This window comes from Nothoprocta perdicaria, unplaced genomic scaffold (genome assembly GCF_003342845.1).
Source record: "Nothoprocta perdicaria isolate Ctin4 unplaced genomic scaffold, notPer1 scaffold_85, whole genome shotgun sequence".
Classification (NCBI taxonomy): Eukaryota; Metazoa; Chordata; class Aves; order Tinamiformes; family Tinamidae; genus Nothoprocta; species Nothoprocta perdicaria.
Window position 1 is genome coordinate 1,192,306 of NW_020456143.1, and position 21,218 is coordinate 1,213,523.

The 21,218-nt window shown below is 39.5% G+C and overlaps 1 protein-coding gene across 2 annotated transcripts in view; it reads right to left on the reverse strand.

The window, feature by feature from the left end:
- Positions 1-17,628, reverse strand: part of CACNA2D1 (calcium voltage-gated channel auxiliary subunit alpha2delta 1) — a 336,392-nt gene extending 318,764 nt beyond the window's left edge. For both annotated transcript variants that reach the window (XM_026052203.1, XM_026052205.1), the window contains exon 1: positions 17,519-17,628. In XM_026052203.1, coding sequence (XP_025907988.1) covers positions 17,519-17,613 — 95 coding nt within the window. In that variant the 5' untranslated portion in view covers positions 17,614-17,628. The remainder of the gene's footprint in view (positions 1-17,518) is intronic.
- Positions 17,629-21,218: the final 3,590 nt, after the last annotated feature.

Below are 21,218 nucleotides of genomic sequence, written 5' to 3' on the forward strand. Positions count from 1 at the left end.
CAGGTWTTTATACACRTTGATAAGATCCCCTCTCAACCTTCTCTTCTCAAGATTAAACAGGCCCAACTCATTCATACAAGAGATACTGCAGTCCCTTAATGAATCCATGCTGACTATTCCTGATCACTGTCTTTTCCCTCACATTCCTAGAGATGCTCTCTAGGATGAGCTGCTCCATCACCTTTCCAGGGACAGAGGTGAGGCTGACCGCTTACTTCTTCTATGCTAACTTTCCCTTTCARTCCCAGCAGGAAAGTCCATAAAGTGTGTGTGTATATATATATATATGTATGTATTTTTTGTTACACCTCACTATAGCTCACCCTTAACACTGATTATAACTGTCCTACCAACTCGTGTCGCTGCTTGGGTGTTAGACATCACACGCTTGCTCCAAGCAGGACGGGGCAGGCAGGCATCCACTCCAACCAGTGCTCAAGTCACTGGTACAGTCTGCCCTGAAAATCAGACACGGCCGTCTCTCCTGAAAAGTTCTGTCTGGGGAGGCCACTGTTTCAGCTGTATTTGAGACATCAAGGGATAGAGTGGAGGGAAATGGCAAGAGAAYAGTGCCGGGTTGTTGCTATGCCTTGTTTGCTTTTCTTCCATTTTAGAATAATTTTCATAACAAGTACGATAATCTCAAATCTTCCGCACAGAGAAACACTTAGAAATGTCTGTCTGTCTCTCTCTCTCTATATATATATATATTTTTTCCCCTCTGAAAGAAAGAGAAACAGGTGTATGTCCAACCTACGGGTTCGGAGAACCTGTAAACCTTAAGGCAGAAATGGCAGAAAAGATGWTACTCCATAAGCGCCAGAGTGTGGGTTTGGGCTCCGACATGAAGATCGCAGCTCTCCCTTTGCTTCTTAAAACTGCCATCCTGCCCATCTGTTTTTATAGAGCCTTTTATTGTGGCAGCACCACTCTTGGCCTCTTCCATGCAACTTTTAGCATGCAGAACTGTACTTTAAAGGATAATTACTCCAAACTTCACTTTAAGAGGTTGGGAACAACTCTTTGTAAGGCGGTTGTGTTCACCATTAACCCAAATAACTTAAAAAAGGAGGGCTTACGTTGGTCTCATTGCAACAGGTAAAAAGCCAGGCATCCCCCACAAAGTCTCAATGCAAATTGTAGCAGTGTAAGTACCAATAAGTGAGAGTAAAGGAAAGCTTTTAAAAACTGCCCAGCCCCTTGAAAAATAAACACTTTGTTTGCTTAAGGGACTACCAGTACATCTTAAGAGGATAATTCTTATGTATCACATAAGATACAAGATATCCATTATTTATACAGCTAGCTGTTAGTCACAAGCCTGTTTTAAAAACAATGAAGGGCTGCTGCTCTCTGCGGGAAATCACAAATGGCTGTGCTTTTTTTCAAGATTTATATCTAAGTCTGCAGTGCCTGCAAATGCCCGAGCTCTGTGCACGTGGCAAGCCAAGCCCATACATATATATACACACATATATACACACATCATAATACATATACACACACACAGAAGTGTCTGTACTGCACACCATCCACATAATGCTATAGATGCAGTGATTTCTTTCACCAAACATATGTGCGCCAAAACATTCACTCAAAGCACAACATTGACAAGGATTTAATAAGTCCATTAGTTCTATTTTTGTTAACAACGCTAGTTCCTCTGCCCACACAGTACCTTGACATCCTCTTGTTGACCTTCTTACTTCCTTAATCCAGTTAGAGGCACTGTGTTCCTTATCCCCAACTTTTATCCCAGAGAATAAATAAACACGAGTGGGCAAAGGAATGAATGAATGAAGAAATTTAGAATAATGTAGTTTAGAAGGTCGTTTCCTAATTCTGTATTTTTTAAAATTTTTGGTTCATATATTTTTGCATTTTTATSTTTTTATTTCTAGATACCAAAATGAAAATATTTTCACAGAATATAGACATGAAGCTCTTGTAATGCCCACTGAGGTCRATGGGAAAATTCCTGTTCACATTACCTGATGCAAATACTTATCCCTATTTAGAAAACATACCAAGACCATGAAAAAACAAGGTGAAATCAGAGCATGCAGATTCTGCCTGGACCCTTTTCTTGAGGTCAATCATCSAGTTTTACCTAGCAGCCCTCCTAATTTATTCGAGGGGCCTGAGTCACTCTGACTGAACCATAACAAGCCCATACTATATTTTGATACAGATTTATTTTCACAGAAGACCACATGTCATAACTGATTATCATGAGAAATATAAGGCACTGATTTTACCTATGTTTAACGTTCAATATTTTGAAGGTGCATAACAATCATAAGGCATAAAAAAAATATTCACTGTTAAAAGGGTTCCCTATTAAATCCTATTCACTTGCCACAATTAATTCTGAWTTTTAAAATCTCTTTCTTGGTAAACTATACAAAATTTCCATGAAAATTCATGGACACTGGATCATGGAAGAGAATTTGAGACTCCTTCCTGTAAAATAACACAAATTTTGAAGTTACCTTTAATGTAACGATGCATTTCTTTTTTCTTTTAACTATCTTAATTAGAACTGTTTGAAATGATAATAAATTAAATTTGCCCAATTAACTTTAAGCAYCAGTACTGTGCTGATCTCAGCAGAGGCACAAATAAATGTGCATGATGAARAAAAAAATATTGTGTTAAAAATATTCAGTGTTTACAGTGCTTAACAAAAGTATCAGTTCAACTGCATTTCCTGCCACACACTGAACTGTGTGCAGCAAAGCAAACCCCAGCTAATGATCACACTTGCAATATCTTTTCTCCTGAGGAAAATTTCTTAGGATTGTACGTGTTTTTACAACTAAAGGTATGTTTCTTTACTTAAAAAAAATATAKATAGATAGATTGTGCTTATTTCTGCTAATGCCAGTGTCTTTTCCAATGAGATTATATATCAACTAAGCAACTCAAATATAGAAGATCTCTAGAAAGTGTTTTTCTCTCTTACATCACCACAGGCATTCCTGACAGGTTCATTTCTGAGACACCCTCACTTGCAGTAGTCTTCATAGCATAGCRTAGCCCAATTTGCTGTTAATCTTAAAGAGAGCTTGTAATTAAATAATTGTATAGACATTTACAAGAAACATCCTTGTGGAGCTTAGTCGGGTAAGAGAAGTGCTAAATCAGGGCTTGCTGATTGCTGAAGYCAACTGACGGGTGGCTGCTATATTTAGGATCCTCCTTACACCTGTCAAGAGACAGACAGCCAGCAGAAAAGAAAGTGTGTGCAACAGAGCAAGCAATGCAGAGACCCAGCTCTTGTAGCAAAGAGCTAAAAATAAAAGCAATAAGAGCAAGGAGGAAAACAGAGGGAAAGATCTGATTATTTATATTACCCTGCTGTTGCATGACATGCTGTCAGAGAGCCCTCTAGATGTAGTGTGGACCTCATTAGTGATCAGTGACTCCAGCTTCCCATGGGAAGCCACAGAGATGCTCCGTGCTGGATGTGGTCCAAGTGTGTCAACGTGGGCTCTTCAGGTGGGTCCATCGCCCTGCTGCTCCTCAGCAGCAAACGCAAGGGCAGCAACGCTCGCAACCCAGGCTGAGCTCGGGTAAATACTCAGCTCTGTGCTTGCCCATGTCGCTAAAGATCATCCCAAATTTGAGTGACATCTGTCTGAATCCAAACTGTTAATTTGACAGGGTTTCTTTCTATACTGGGGATTCTCAGATACATGCACAAATGCAGTTAAGGGAAGAAAAAATACATTTTGCACTTATGAGGCTATGCAATTAATAAAACAATCCTATCATAAATGTGTCAGTTTTTTTTTTTTTAATTTCTGAACAAAATAGAAAGAATAATACATCTGAAGTGGAACAAAATCTCGCTAATTTATAAAATAGTAGCTTGCATGCAACATGCAGGCACTTCCTTGTTCTTGCCTGAGTGGTGCCAGTTTTTTACAATTCTCAATCTCCCAATAAGCATAAATCTTTGGGTTTATGCAGTATTTGGGCTGCATAAATAATTCTGCAGGGCAAGGACGGGAGGAGGATTCTATCTCAATTTACACATGCATCCYTTTCTAAGAGCTCCCTACCAATCCCTAAACAAAGAAATCTAAAATTGACTCCACACTCTTGGATCCACATCATAATAACCAAAGTCACCTCCCAAACAAATATATGCAAGTCAATATCAGGTTTCTTGCACTCTTTCTCAGGAAAAGAAACTTAATGACCTTTAAGTATTCTCTGTTGTTCAGTAAGCTACATCTATTACTGACCAAGCTATATTTAAGTTTCAATAGCTACTGCTTTCTCGCAAAGCTTTTTATTCCTGACAATAGCAGATGAATGGTGCATTTGTTAAAGGTTTATTATGTGCATTTATGGTTGAGAGAAAACGCTTAGTTCTCCCAAAAGATGTTAAACACCTCTAAATACGGAGGTTTCAGTTTGCACATGCAGCACAAGACAGTGACTGCACAAAGAACTGGATCTTCTCAACAGCAACACTCATCATTTGCCTGCCATTTGTGAGTTGTAATCACTGGTCAGTGCTTGGCAGATAAGTGACATGCAGACATAGCTAACATGTACGTAGGTGTTAATTTTAATTATACAGAGGCAAGCAGCGAATGAATATAAACACATGCCAAAGAATGAATTTGCACTCAGCCCACTGAAGAACTAGTGGTAGGTGGAAGAAATCTGTATATGATCAACACAGCCACGCGGTGCATGCCCATATGCCTTAATATCACTGAATTAATAATTTCAAAATGAATAGGGAAAACTTGTGGCTCTGCTGAAGGGAACATATATTTTGCAAACACTTTCCACACATTTGTTCCATACCTTAAAAGAAAGGATTCAATTATTCAACCCTTGATGAAAATCAGATCCAAAACAAAATGCTGAGCATGGCTTGGTTGCAGAGTAGGAATGATGTTCGTAGTGCAGACTGGTTGACTAAAACGAAACATTGCCATGTCATGGGCCTACAGCCACACAGTTATTAGTGTTTTATTAAAAAAAGTTTTAAGTAATTAAGTTTGAAGCATATTTTATTGTATTTTTGGATACATTTTCTGTTTTTTTTTAATTTTCCCTTTGATACCAACTAGATTAGCATTTTATAAGTTTTAATTCTGCAGTTAAAGACTATCCTACTAGCAATTACCATACATTGTAAAGAGCAAGTGCAATACTGCCATATAGTAATAATGATGCCAGCATATAGGAACAATGCAAAGCATGTATCTCAGGTTAAGTTATATATCTGAACTGCTACTCCCAAAACCAATGGTTCATCAATTCATTAAAGCCGAGATGCAGAAACTTAAGTATCTTCAACTGACAATAGTCTGAAAACAGGAAAGGAAAATACTAGAGCTACTGTAATAAATGCACTTGTCCCCTATAACAAACTGCCTGTACCTATTTTTACTAATATATTTTCGGCTATCTGCACCAAAACTGGACTCCATACAAATGTTTAAATGCAAAAACATCTCCATAGAAAGACCTTAGGAAAGAATTAATGAGTTTTATGAAATCCTAAAGGACAATACCGCAGTTCTTTAGAGAATGTTTGCAACTAAGTGGTCATATAATGAAGCATTAAAAAAAATCATAAAAATCTGCACAAATTTCATAATGGTAGGAACCTTTGAAAAATTGCAGAACAACATTTTCTTGAGTCAGAGTCATTAATAATATTCCTTCATTTATTGAGCAGGACTAGACTCAGAAATCTGAAAGTCAAAATCTAGAATAGACATGCTTTATTGAGAACCACATTGTCCAACCTTTCCACACTTTCCTCTCCTAAATGAATAAAATAAAAAATATTTTTAAAAACGCTGAAGAATTAGAAAGGTAACACTTAATGGTTTAAAAGCAGGTATTAAAAGTCTACCAAGCTGTAATGCCAAGACAATTTCTATATTTAATCTGAATTTTCCACAGTTTAACCGGTAATCTTCAATTTCCCCAGCCTAATTTCCTAATGTTCAAGTGTTTAGCTTTACAACCTGACAACTTTCTTTTAACATAGATCTTTCAAAAATGGATTAGCACTTCACTCTCTAAACAGATTAATTCCGTGGAGAATAATTGGACTATTGTAGACAAGAATGGTATTCACTAAATAAATAAATAATAAAAAAGCCAGCCCTAGGTAATTAGATATTTAGAATCAAATACTTAATCACTGATGTTTAATCTGTGCTTGGCAAGTTGAAAAGATCATGATTGAATGCATAAATTTTGGTAGTTGCATGGATATCTCTAAGTATAACTGAGCCTTTTTTTTGTGTGTGTAAAAATCACTTTGCAGGCCATAGAAATACTTAATTCTATTAGAATTAAGGGAGTCAAACACAGAAAAATCACTAGCAGCAAAGTATCTGCAGGCAAACTATTGCTCTGTACAGCTACTTTGCAAACATTTTGTAATTGTATCTCTCATTATCCGTGCAAGAAAGTGCTATGTATTTTTAATCCCAAGTGAAAGACTAGGAGTGTATCTAGARCAGCAGCACCTACATAGTAAGGAGTAAAGATTTTGGCCAAGTGTTTCTAAYACGAGGACAGCTGTCCCATCAGAGCAGCACTTCATGGTCACATCAAGTGCCAACAACATCTTTCAGAGCAAATCCAGCTTTATGAGAAAGTATAAAAAAACTTTAAATTTCTTGCTGATTTTAAACCTAATTACTTGAAAATCAAGATTTCATACCAGAAGGTGAACTAATTAATCAGCTGTGCATAATGAGGGGTCAAAGTAAATGACTTCTATYATACCTACCATTGTAAAACGCAGTGCTGAGCTCCAAAACTGATTGCTTAAGAGAACAACAGAAAAAAATAAAAAAACTCTGAAAGTCACCTTCAGTTAAACTGCACATTATTAGACTTTTTCAGTATTTTCTTTAAAACAGAGGAAGCATTTCTTCTTTATAATTCCATATGTATATAAAATTGTGCTTGTTCCTAATCTGGGGGAACATTCTCCTCTGCCCTCCGGCACATTAGGAAGTTCATTTTTGCATGGACACTTGCTCAGTGGGGCACAGACAGCGAAGTGATGTCAGAGCTTATCACTTAAARGGAAGACAAATGACCACATCTGATATCACGCATCGTTTCTTTGCAGTATCTTACTATTCCCATCTGTATAGCCTAATACAATCATGTATTACATTTTATTTCATATAATTTTTACAATCAGGTCTTGACAGTGATGGCTCGTTCCTTTGGGATGGAACCTGTATGCATTTAATCAGAAATTATTTTATGGGGATTCATCTTTGCACCTTGGGTTTAAATGACACAAGACTGATACTTATTTTGCTGAAATTACACTGATAAAACAGGATGAAGGGTGAAATTGGGTTCCTAATCATTTCCACAGACATTTAGAGCATATCCTGAGACATATTCTTAGTCACGCAACAAACCAATTCATCCTTTGTGTGTTTTTAATCAATCCAAAGTGACTATAAGGATCAGATTCTGCTTTCGCTTACATCAAAGCTTCTCCCCATGTGTATAGTATAGTGAAATCTCCTTAAGATATGCACCTGCACACATTAGCGATTCTCTCCCAGCTCATCCACTTACCTGCATAATCTAAAAAACTTTTAAACAKTTTAAGGTCTAATCTAAGAAGATGGTAGGGTAAGAAAAGCAGCTGCTAAATAACAAAAATAATCATTGGGCTGAAATAGGAAATCTGAATTTCTTGACAAATTCTGTTTTTACCAGACAAGTCAAAATAATTGCTATAAAACTCAACAAATTCTAGCTGAAATCTTAACAGCCTTAGTGATTACCAGGTTAYTAATGACTGCTAATAACAATCCTAGGCATGTTTAGTAGACCATAACTGGAAACAAATCAATATCAAACTCCCACACAGCGCTATATTATGCACTTCCACGATCATCCTTCACACAAAAGCAGGACATCTTGCAATAGGCAACACATCTATTCAGGCAGGATGGCAATGGGGCATCATTCCCATTTTACAAATGGGAACACCAGGACTAGAAGCAAGAGAAGTAGAAGACAGATCAGGTTCACAAACTCCAGTCCTCAGCTAGCACTGCACCCACTCTATTGCCTCTATTTTAATAAGAAAAAAAAAATCTATATGTATGTGTATATATATATAGATATTCACAGTCCATATTTCAGAGGATCCGGGTATCTTCACCCTCCACTGTTTGCAACGTGGAGATCAATGATTYGCAATGTGGAAAGGAGTGTAGCTAACACACAGTGTTGGCATGAGTCAGATATGTTGGCTTTTTTTCATGATACTGTCTGCAGATTTTTGCTGACTCCTGTTAGTTTCTAAAAATGTCGTAGAGCTTCTGTTTTACAATCTGCGTACATCCAAGAAGCACAGATTGTGGGAGTAGTTTCTTGCAGCTCTCCAGACTTCAAGTTATCAAAAGAAGCAGGTATGATGGCACCCTATTCTGTAACTATTCCATATAAAACCTTGAGAAACGAGTAAAACAGAAGCATTAATCTTCCCAGAAAGATGTGGTCATGCAAGCTTCTGAGGCAAAGTGGGAATATAGAAACCACTCATCTCAACAAACGAGACTGAATAGATTAACAACACTTTCTAACTACTGAGGGCTTTACAAGTACCAGCTAACAAATTTATCTTGACAATAAAACCTTGCCTGACTAAATGATAGGATAGCTCTGCTTCCTAGTTTACCGATGAGAGAAATCAGAGTGGAAAGCTAAAGCACAACAATTAAGAGAACTCAAGGCCACATAGCAGGCAGTAATAAAGAGCTAGGTCAGTTAGGTCACTCATACAGTCTCATACAAAACAAGACCAGAAATAGTAAGGAAGAAAAAAAACGCTTTTATTTCYTCCTTTTATTTTTCAAGCAAAGGTTCAGACCACGAAATATTTACTGCATTAGGAAATATGCACTCAGCTACATCCATCCTGATGGTGGACAGCTCTTCACAGAAGATCTCAGGGCAGAAGTCCTCACTYCACCCTTCGCTCCATTTCCACCTTACCTCACCTTATATTCCTATACGTGTTTCCCTGAACTTTAATCAGTCTTCCAAAAAAAAAAAAAAAAATCTAATGGACTCATTGCATCCACATGTAAAAGAATTAAAATCACACATGAGGCTGAAAATGTGGACTTTGAATGACCTTCTACAGGAGTGTTCCGAATACTTACTAAAGAGTAGTTCACTATGTACTGCATTTTAATCTAWTTTTAATCCATTAACATAAATTATTCCTACGTTGCAAGAAATACGGTCTGCATTGATAACTGCACATAAAATAACTGTATTCCTGGAGTAATCTCACTAAACACCACCCTAACTCATCTCACACAGTGAGCACTCCAAGGGTACAGAGTATTGCCTCAGAGCATGGGGTTGTATGTCTATTCAGACCCACACCTGGGGAAATGCTTAGTGTAGGGAAAGGCTTACAGCAAATTTCAGAAAGAAAGCATTTTTCCATCATCCACATCAGAAGATTATAAATAAAACTCGTATTTTAACAGAATGCCAAATATTTCCCCCAGCATTCTGACTAGTCTAACGGTATACTGCAGCCTATGTGTGCAGGTGCAAGTCCCTGTAAGAGCAGGGAATGAAATAACAGAAGCCTTAACAAAGCTGGGGTAAATTATGTCATGCCTTGCTGCAAACTGCTCTTTGCTTCACGTTAGAGGGAATTTGGATCGAAGAGCCACATCCCAGGTAGGACTCTTCCATGGAGGCTGCTGCTTCATCCCTATGCCTAGGTCTTGTGCCCAAGTACGCAGTCTGGCCTCTGAAACATTGTAATTTGTAATTCCCATGATGTTTGTTACACTATTTTCCTCCTTCCTGTGATAGTAGCAACCAATTCTCCCATTTCAGAGTGGAATTCTCCCACAATCTCCAGCAGAATGACCTGCAGGACTCAGTGTTCTCCTAAGTAATGGGTTTCAAATCCAAGTCATAAGTCAACACCAGCCAGGTGTGGCGAAGGCCTAATCGCTCCAAGAAATAAGAAAACTTCCTATTTCGTGGCTAGTTTATGACTGCCTYGGTACAAGAAGAAAAATGTGGCACGATATTAGAAGTGACACCTGAGATAAACGGCATGCCTTGATTTMAGCCTCAGTCCTGCCATCCTTGCCCACACAACTTTTATGATACTTTAGGTGTTCACATAAATAGATTTTAGTCTACACTTTGCACATATGATAAGCCCTATCAAGGTAAGGGAGAGAGACAATATAACAGGGGAATGTTTTAAACTTTTAGACCAGTCTAGTTGTGAGCTGCACAAAGGAGGAGGAAATATGAATACATGAGTTGATTAGAGGAATCTAGTTTAGCTTTTCTCCTACAAATAGTAATAATAAAAAAAAATCATTTGGCTGCTATAATAACCAGATATTGGGCCAAACAGACATTTCTTATTTTCTTTAGAAAGTAGGTCAAAAATGTACTGCAATTTATTGTGATGAAGTTTAACAGTCCTTACACATAACAGTTTCTGTAGGCATCAAGTAAAAACTGAAACATTTATGAAAACTGAAASAAAACTCACACATACTTCCATGTTAGAGAAACTGATTGCTATTAGAAAAATAAAACTCTGAAAACTCCTTTCTACATCCATAGTTCTGAACACACAGMGGGAATTACAAAATGCAGAATGCTTAAGCCACCCTGTAGAAGATCTGTTACTAAGTCAATCTATATTTCTTATCCTAATAAACTCTCAAATAAGAGGGTGTGAGAAAGTAACTGGRAAAAAAAGGAGAAAAATCCAATAAAACCTTTTTAGTAATAGTCAGCAATATTACAACTTCACATTCATATTCTATGAGTATTTCAGGCCTTCCTCAGATTAAAAAAAAATCTGATTTTGAATTACTGTAATTAGCTTCAAAAGCACACTGATTTGTTGATATAAAATAATGTCAATCTCTTCTATAAATTTGTTAGACTCTTTGCAAATAGATAGCAAAAAATGATGTAAGGAACAAAAACTGGCCTTCCACCCTCCTTTCTACTGGGACACAGGACAGGAGCACAGGAGAGAAGAACACAACTTTTCCCAACAGAGTTCTTCCCCTAGCATCATTACTACAACATCACTAAATTTTGAACCACGTTCTTCACACAGAGTGCTTGAGAAAGAGTGAGCATATTTCATAATTTACTGCAAAAGCAGAGTGACTAAGTCTGAGTAGAGGGAAGGTGTGAATGGTTGGGCTTGCTTAGGCACAGAATCAATTAAATATTGTTTGGGAAGCACTGGTGAAGGAACAGGAAAATCCCTCTTGTGCTGCATGACTCTAGATACACATCCTAAATGTTTAGCTATTGAAAAATGCTGAGCATAGCCTGTTTTTTGGGTTTTTTTCGGTTTTTTTTTTTTTTTTTTCTCCTTTAAATTGAATTTTTCTAAGAATACCAATGGCACTTCTCAATTTAAGGACAAGCAGCACAGTTTGGTCCTGAATTGAGAATCTACAACACATAAACATCACTAAGGTACAAGTTCAGAAGAGGGTGGAAATGTTTTCAATGTTAATGCTACATATTTACACTTTTAGCAKAAGCCATAATCACTAAATCACTGTTGTATATATTGCACAGTAGATCTTAATAATAAAAAGAAGTCTCTACAATCAATACTGGGTCCTGTTCTCTTTTACGCCTGCAAGCCAGGAGTGAAAGAAGAATCATAACACTGCATAATGACAATGACTAATTTGCTATAATTAGCAATGGCACATTTACTGCAAAATCCATCTCTGGGTGTAATAATAAAGAACAGAACCTTATCTAATACACATTCAAGAAAAGCTGAATAGCATCAGGCCCTTAGATGGGTGCAAAAAGGGAAAATATATATTATATATATATTTGATATACATATATATATMTCAAGGTTGAAATTTCAGATGAAARCCATTTAAATATTCATTGATACCTGTCTTTCAGCTGACACTGGTGGAATGAAAAAGCTCATGCAGGAGTACACTAAGTGCAATCCAAGACACAAAGCACAGGCGTTGCTCAAGGGTGGAGGAAATACAGTGGTTATTTGGTAGTACTTTAGTTCTGAATATTTCAAAGGGGCTAAATTTTTTTTCAATCTGGACATGGAACTTTCATCCTTTCTACAATAAGTTTCGGTCAGKATTTATAGAAGTCATAAATGAAGTRTGTCATCTGGCYTTAGCAAAGCATAGCTCTGGTCCAATACCTCCATTCCAGTGTTACAATCTAGTAATCTTTTCTTTTGCTTAAGCAGATGTTTAACAAGGCACAAGAAAACAATGTTTTCTGTAGTCCATAGCATCAACATTTGTCCTAAGACCTTTATAAATACACTGGGAATAATATGTATTCCAAGCATACCAGGATCAAAAGCTCTTGTACAGYCACAAAGAAGTATACCACAGTCTGGGGCCCAACTCTGCTTTTGCTAAATTCAACAATACAGTAGAACTGACTGAGCCATTATTCTCTCCAAATACTGAAATACCCCTGAACTGCAATACTCATGTATCAGAAGTTTAAGCCAGTACTGCTCTAAAAGATGATACAAGCTTGAGTAAAGGATCCTCACAAAAGGAAAGAATAAAAAAAAAAAGACATAAGCAGCTCAGACTATCGTTATCGGTGGGCAACGATAACTCATTTTGTTGCTTTGTTGCAAAAGACTAAAGTAATAACAATTTGACCATGGTTCTATCAATTTAAAATGCTCTGCTAGATAAATATTTTTAAGAACTGTACAACAGGCCTTGTATTTAACAATGAATACATTTTGAGCTAATGTGCTGCCAAGCTCCAGCTCTCTTTCTAGCAGCTGAATTCTTGGATAAAATCATTTTGCAGGGTATGAGCAATGCAGTTCTGAAAATAGCATCACTGCAAAATGAAAGATGGCAAGAACCTCTACAACACTGATTTATTTCAATGAAATTTCATTTCTTGATGATCAGTATCTATTTTGAAGCTTTCAGCTGATTTTTAACTAATAAAATGTAAGTCGATTTGCCAATTTTAAGGCTCTGGCATAACAAAGAAAGAAAAAAAGAATAATAAAAACCCATTCATATTTAACCTCAAGATACGTAAAAAGAAAAAAAATGTTTTCTGGATCCGAATAATTTTCATTTAGCAATACCATGTGTGCAGATACACAAAAAGAAGGCACCAATCAACAAGCTGTTTCACACTTGCCTTTAATATGCTTCTACTAGAAAAAAAATGCATTGGAGTGAGACTTTTTTTTTTTCTCCAAGTATCTGTGGTATCTTGTGCAGTGCTCAGTACGCAGCCATGCGCTGCTGAGAAAACACTAAGAGGTGATATAGGGATATTGCACTTCCCTGATTCTAAGTGGTTTATGGCTCTGAATTTCTTTTCTGTTCAGTATTCACATTTACTTCTTATATACCTCAGCTGACTTCTGCCCTGCTCCCCCCCAATAGTGAAGATTATTAGAGTGAAAAAATACAATATTCAAATGAGACAAGGCCCGATATTTCACAATCCATTAAGGTATCTGTCTTTTCTAATTAAGATCGGCTGTAAGTTGACATTCTGCTATTAAAAATCTTATGCTGAAAAGACGTGACTACACATATGTGAGAGGTATAAAAACTCCTAAACATGATGGCAGAAATGTATGAAAAGTGCACATCATAAATACCTCCGGTATTTATTTGGTATTTATGATCTGGTATTCAGAATACATTCGGTCACTGACGGATTTTATATAGAAAGTGATGCTATATCCCAAGCCTGGCTCCCTTCCCATCAGCGGCAGCCCTGCACTTGCCAGGTCCATGCTCAGAAAGCAACACCAAGACTGTCCCAGCTGTGCGAGTCCTAATKCCTAAGTCGTAGGTCCTCAGTTGTCCTAATGACTCCAAAAAACTAAAGACGAATCTCACAAATAAGAAATGGGAAGGCACAGCTTCTTTTTCTAAAAATTCCTTGCTTCTTATGTCTGCACAATACACACATATAACACCTGCAAATATATATATAGACTTGCAAATATACATATATAGCTATGCATATTATATTTATCTTCAGATTTTTTATACCTATTTGTCTCGAATATGGCAGAGAACTTTAGCCTCTATTTTAAAACCCCAAAAAGCATTGATAGGAGGATAAAAGGTAAAGAAATCAAAGAAGTGGAATAAAAAATTAGGAAAGAAACCATGCAGACACTAAGCTATAACTGGAATAATGTCACTGCAGGAACAATGTCATTGATATGTCTTCAGCCCTAAGTTTGACAAAACCAAAATGTCACTGTTTTATTCTTTTATCGCAGTAGCTGGACTCTGGCAGCATCTCTGTATCACATGTTACTCATTATCAAATAAAGTATCGACGCTTCTGTGATATACTATGTCAAAAGAACACTTAGCAACTAGAACATTTTTAAACTTAAAACTGCTTGGTTTGGCGCAATATAAATAACAGTAAAAAGAAAGAAGTCCTATGCTATTTTCGTCACAACTTACAAAAATACACTTACGTAATTGCATTTCTTTCTTAAGTCTAGATAGATACAGATGGTAAGTGTGTGGTTACAAAGAAACAAGCGTGCTATGCTGGTATTTACAGTGACAGGAGCACCATATAAAACAATATCCGCATACAAGTGYAAAATATCTGCAATGCTGCACCTATAATTGAAATATTTGGGGCTGGAATACTAAAAATGAGTATAGTATTCTGTAAAATTCTAAAATATAAGAGATCTCTAATAGCTGATACAGTTAAAATGAAACAGTTTAACTAAACCTCAAACATACATTGATCAGTGGCTAAACATTACAGCTAAAGGTCAAGACATAATTACCACTATATTTAAAAAACCTATTAAGGAAAGGCTTCAACATCGGAAGCAACAAATGTGATTATATCCCCGTTCCAGGCTTTCAGTGAAAGATTAAGGCTTGTACTCCATATACCACACACCTTCACTTGAAATTCTCTGGACATTGCCAGGAAAATATATCAAAACCTTTCTGCCTTGTCAGAGAAGTAAAATCAATCAAATGAATGAGATTCTATCAAACTGGCATTGCTAAACCTTCAGCTTTTTTTTTTTTTTTTTTTTTTTTTAAACTAAAAATATGGCATACTCATATAGTATGTCAATTGTATTAGCAGTGATAAAGAATTCTGAATGTTTTAGGAAAAACTTATGTTAAAAATATTTACTGATGCAGAAGAAACACATGACTGAAGGAAAAGTAATTGTTCACTGATGAGCTGTTGATGAAATCTCAGATTACACAGCCTTAAATACATGTATTTTTTTTTTTTTCCTCTCATAAAATGCGTGGACAATAGTATTGCCTCAAATCAACTTTTCAACTAAATCTTACCAAAGGAAAAATAGACTGAAAACAGTGGGGGAAAGGCAGACAGGTATATAGCATCAACTAACAGTAGTTAATATCCTTTCTCTCTTTTTTTTTTTTTCTTCTTATTTTTAATATTCTTAAAATACAGAATCATTGCCATTAAGGGCACTCCTAGTTGTGTCACTTCCTTCTGTTCTTCCCCACTCGCAATCTACAGCAGGAATCAAAGCACTGCTAACTATCAAGTGTTGAAAGGCAGCCATAAAATTGTTTTCTGTTTCACCTGTTACATCGTTACTTTTTGCAAAGCAGCTTTCCCTTTAGCAACCTGTTGTGCTGTCTCCTAAATGAACTAATTTTTATCTGCACTTTGATTTAATTTCAAAGGGGAAATAYTACTACAAAAGATGGACAGGAACTGTAGATTGGTTCTACAATTTTTCTTTAGGAGAATAACAAGAAAAAGAGAACTAACAGTAATTAGATGGTTTGAAACGCAGAAATGCTAAGTAGTAGTAAACTAGCATAGAACAATATTCTGGATCACTTAGTCATAGATATATCTTAAAATTAGAGATTATAAAACATTGACAATTTTTGTTATCATGACTGAGAGCAAGGTAAATTTGGAATGGAAGTGGCAAGCACGGGCAGGGGGTCAAAGAAATTCTTAAAGAAATTCTATGTAATGATATAGTAAAAAAAAAAAACCTACAGTTCTATTTGAAAGCATAAAGTCTTATTCTAGTGCATTCTACATTCTTTCCCTCTAAAGATTAAATAAACACATAGGGGATAAAGTGTAATTAGTCTGTAGGACAGACTTTCCCTATGTATTTCCAGTCAAATGCAGGTCAAATACATGAAAARCACTGCTTAAATAAGCCCAAGCTTTATATTTTCCCACTCTGGCTTTCGCATGGCACATTATTATAAACTACAACAAAAATACCTTTTAAAGATAATTTTCACTTCACGTCTCCCTTTACTCACTTAGAAGATATTAAGCGGTTATTCTGCACTTATCTTTGCATTCCCTTCTTTCACTTAGCAGCACGAGGAGCCCTTTGAGTCATAACGGCCCCGGTGCTCAGAACTGAATCCAATTATAACAACCCACCAGCAGTACTAATTGGTGAAAATGCACTGCTAGTAATTGCTGTAAACTCATCCTTGTGCACATAATGAACGAGGCAATAAATTCTAGCTAGCGTTAAACAACAGGGAAGACCACCATTAACACTGTTTTTCTTATGCAAAATGCATTAAAGTGAGTCATCCACTTAAAAGTTACCTACTGTTCGTTCTAACCCAGATTCAGGGACTAAAGTGCTTCCAAAAAAAATAAATATATATGGGGACAAAGAGGGCTGGGGGGGAGAAGAAGAAAACACGCTCAACAGCCCATAGTATTTGTTATTAGAGAAAAAAAATATCTAAAGAKGAGTATGAAATGATATTTGGGATTTTTCCTCCTTTTTTGGTTGCATGCCTTTCATTATGTGATCCTTGCACCGCTCTGRGCAACACTTTCATGCTAGGGAGCATGCAGCGCTTTCAAGGTCCCTGTGTGGGCGTCACGAGAAGCCCGGAGCTGCTCCGAGCTGGGAACGTYCCCCGGGCCGGGCCGGCGCAGACCCCGCTCCGGCCTCGGGCGCTGCGGACACGGGGGGCCCCACGCACAGCCCCGAAAAACATTTTTAAAAAATCATTCTGGAAGGGTCAGAGCAGCCGCGGTGGCCACCGAGTGTGTCCGAGGAGCTGGGAGCCGAGACGCGTGTGCCCAACTCCGAGCAACGCTGCCCTGGCTGTTCTGCAGGCAAGAAAATCTTTTATTGTGTTATTCGAAATAAAAATGCCTAAGTTCTTTTTCATTGTTTTTTCTCTCYTTTCTCTTTTCTTTTCCCCAAGGAGTAGCGCTAAAACTCCGGCCAAACTGCGCTGAGGGGGCGGGCTCCGGGGAACTCGAAACTTTCCTCGCGGCTCCGGCCGCGCACGGGGCTCCGCGGGCGCGGAGCGGCTCCCGACACCCGAATTCCTGCCCTGCGTCCCTCGCCGCCGCTTCCCGGGCGGACTTAGTTTATTTCCCGAGGGGAATTTCCACACGCTCGCTCCCCGCCCGCCGCGGAACTTACGTGGTGGCGGAGGGGAAGGGTCCTTCCGAGGAGAGGTTGAGCACGAGCGACTGGAAAAGTGTCAGGCTGAAGACCAGCAGCCAGCCAGCAGCCATCTTCCTGATCGAAGATCGATTCGCACCCACCCCCCTTGTCCCCGAGCCGGCAACGACGACAACAATAATAACGGGGCTAAATTAAATTAGTGCCGGGGGTGGGGGGGCCCCCGGCGGTTTTTAAAGCCTCCCCCCAGCCCACCCCCCACCCCCTTGCAGGCGCAGCGCGGAGCGGAGGAGCGCGCTCGGGGTGGGGAGGAGGAGAAGGGCTGAGGAGGAAGGAGGAGGAACGATGGAGAGCTGGGGGTGGAGAGGGGGAAGCGGAGGACGGGAGAGGAGAGCGAGCGCTCCGCGCTACCCGCGCCGCGGCCCCGGCTCCATCCGCCCCGCCGCCATCAGCGCTACTTTTGTAGCGGGGCCYCCGCGCGCCCGTCCCCGATTTATCCCCCTGCTCGCAGAGTGGAGAGAGGAGGAGGGAGGGGAGGAGGCAGCGGGCGGGGTAGGGGCTCCCGAAGGGAGAGGAGGGAAGAAGAGTTGGCGAAAGGAGGAGCGGCGAGGGGGGAGGTTTCTCCCGGCTTCCCCGCGGGCGCGGGGGCGGCCGCGCTCCCTACAAGGAGCCGCGGAGCCGCCGCGGCTTCGTGCCGCACCTCGGGGCCGCGCGGCCGCTATTTTTAAACGCGCTTCGTGCCTTATTTGAATTCTTCCCCCCCCCCCCCCATCGCTGCCACCCCTCCCCGGCAGCAGCGGCAGCCGCCGCCTCACATCGTGTGCCGCTGTGCACTGCAGGCAGGGAGGCATATATATGCATATAATATATATACATTGTGTTATATATGTTTTTAAAGCCCCACCGCTCCCTTTGGCTTTCACGCGCGKCCGCGGAGGTGCCTCCCCCGCGGGGCCACCCGCGCAGGATCCGCCCCCGCGGGGCCCCCGGGCCCGGCCCCCCCGCGCCTCCAGCCCCGCCGCTATTTCCAGCCTCTTTGGGAAGTGCCCAGGGCAGATTCCTCTCCCAGCGCCTGTGTAATCCGTGGCCGCGTATCCCGGCGCGGGGGCAGCACCGCCTTGTCCGYGTAAAAGGATACGAGCGATCAAGGGGCGCATGTTGTGGTTATTCAGTGAAGCAATTAAAAGTTCGGCTACAGTTCTGACATTCTTTGTGATTTTTGTTTTCCTTTCTGCATTTAAGGTAATTAATCCAACAGGTAGAAAGAAAGGAGCAGACTTCGTCTGCTTCTTGTCTCCCCTCCTGCTGTATTGGAGGGTCTTGAACACGTTAACTCACAGCGAGTTCTGTGACACCCCGAAGTGCTTTCATATCTATTCTAAAGGTGGCAGGAGGACCAAGGCTGAGATCTCACATCCAGATGAGACTGCAGGGTGAGGAGAAACAAGGAGAATGCTGGGCAGGACCGGAGAACTGGAGTGTGCAGAGAAGAGGTGGAGGAAGGTTTTTCATGTGCCAAAGCAGAATATGGAGCAAAAGCACAAAGGTAAGAGGCTGGGAAGGTGAATGAGCAAGGGCTGCCCAGCTCCATGGCAAGGCTATTTTTTATGTTACAGATTAAGGCATCTCCTCTCTCCTGTGGCCCCACAGGACAGTGGGTTAGTATCTAAAGGGGGATCAYTTCAGTTAGAAAAATGACTCTTCCCCAGATTCCTTGGCTTCTGCTTCTTGCAYAGTTCTTAACACCAGTCTGATTTCATGTGTCACCTCCGCTGGAGCTCTCAAAGCAGTCATTCCTCTGCTACTCATGTCCTGGTACCCATCCTGTAGCGGCTCAAGGAAATGCAGAGTGAGGAGTGAGGGCTGCCTATGTTCCTTCTGCCCTTCCCTACCCCAAGGCCACCGCAGTCACTCGGGACCCAGGGACTTGCATGGGGCACCCAGCAGGAGGGAATTGGCACTCAATGTGCAGCAGTGCCCAGAGTCCTGTAAACCATTGGAAATGCAGAGCACAGGGCAACGTAGGAAGAATTTCTTCATCGTTAATATAATTTCCTGTATGCCTGCATATGTGATGCTGCCTTCATCATTTACAGAGCTCCTCGGGGCCATCATTATTACTGATAATAATTTCAGTGACAATAACACGGCACAGCCCTTGGGTGTGGTAGTACCTCATCCAGTCCAGATCATAAGGAYTTCAGCAGTACCAAGACCATGTTATGGTGGCTGAAATATGAAATATTCCATATGAAATATGAAAAGGATGCCAGAGAAAACATTACTATTTTTCATATCAGCAGTGCTCGAAGTACCAAGACTACTGTGCTGAATATTACAACTGTATAACAGGACTCCCAGCAAGGTACCAGTCCTGCAATGAACAGCTCTTAGATGAAAATGCTGGTCTACATGGAGCTCAGTGAAGCTCTGGGGCAAGGAAGATGAGTGAGGAAGAATGTGTGTGCAGCAGCATGGAGGAGAAATGCCCAGGTTAGCTCTAAACAGGCTAACTCAGGTAGGAGAAGCAGCCCAGACTGGAACATAAACATGGATGAGAGCACAGGTTACCTCTGGGGATCTCATGGGAAGGCTCAGGTGTCCGATACACAACCCAAGCTCAGCCTGCAAGCTTTACAAGATTTACAAGTAAGCTTGGACYTGAGCCCAGCTTTGAGAAAACCTGGAGTCAAATAACAGTTTTCCTTCAAAATTGCGTGAAGCTCAGAGCTGACTTTTGAAGTTTGGCATTTATTAGAGTCTGAAACACAGAAAATCAATGCCACCCCGAAGCAGGGAGAAGAAAAGATTACATAAATTCCAGGAATAATACATTACTGAATATTCTCTCACTCCTTACCCCACATATTTATTTATGCTTTTAAAGTGTGTTTATTTACAAGGCAATTAATAAGGTTGCCAAATGTTTACAAACATTGACCTCATCCTGCAAACAGGTATGGGTATGAGTAATTGCACTCAACTGACTTCTCGATAGCTTTGATGGGAAAGCAAGAGTGACCTAATATTTAATATTTGCAAAATTGAATTCTTGGTATTTCCTCATATTCCTGTAGCCCCCCCCCCCCAAAAAAGGCCATTTTCATCATGAAATTTTGAAAAGCCATTAAAACCCTCTAAGTGACCAATTTATTAACATTTGATGATTGCATTCCATATGCATATCATATTTTACAGTATTTTAAATATTTGATTTCTACTTACAATAATGTTGCACTGGTGATATAATTTATCTGTGCTAAGGTTCCTAAAAATCTATTATGGTTGACAAATCTTTTTTAAGTACTTGAATACAGATTTGGATGACAAACCACAGATGTAAATCTTTCTTCATTCTTACTTCACCTCATTCCAAATTTATTGCCCATCATATCAGACTGAGAGGTTTCCAAGAAGGAGCCTTTGACTGACAGGGATTAATATAAATATGGAATCTTAGAAAAAGTTTGCTTTGCAACTACTCAGATTTCTGAGAATCTTCAAATTGATTCTGGTAGTCCTTCATCTGAAATAAAATTTATTATTGAAAAATGTGGCATTTATTTTTCATCAAAGACTTCTTCTAAATTTTATTTATCAGTAATGAGTATGAATTTATGACCAAGCCTTTATCTTTAATCTCTTTTTCTGATTTTTTAAAATATTATCATGCTTTTGATTGGGTCTTTTTTTTTGGACAGAGGAGCGCTATRCTCGC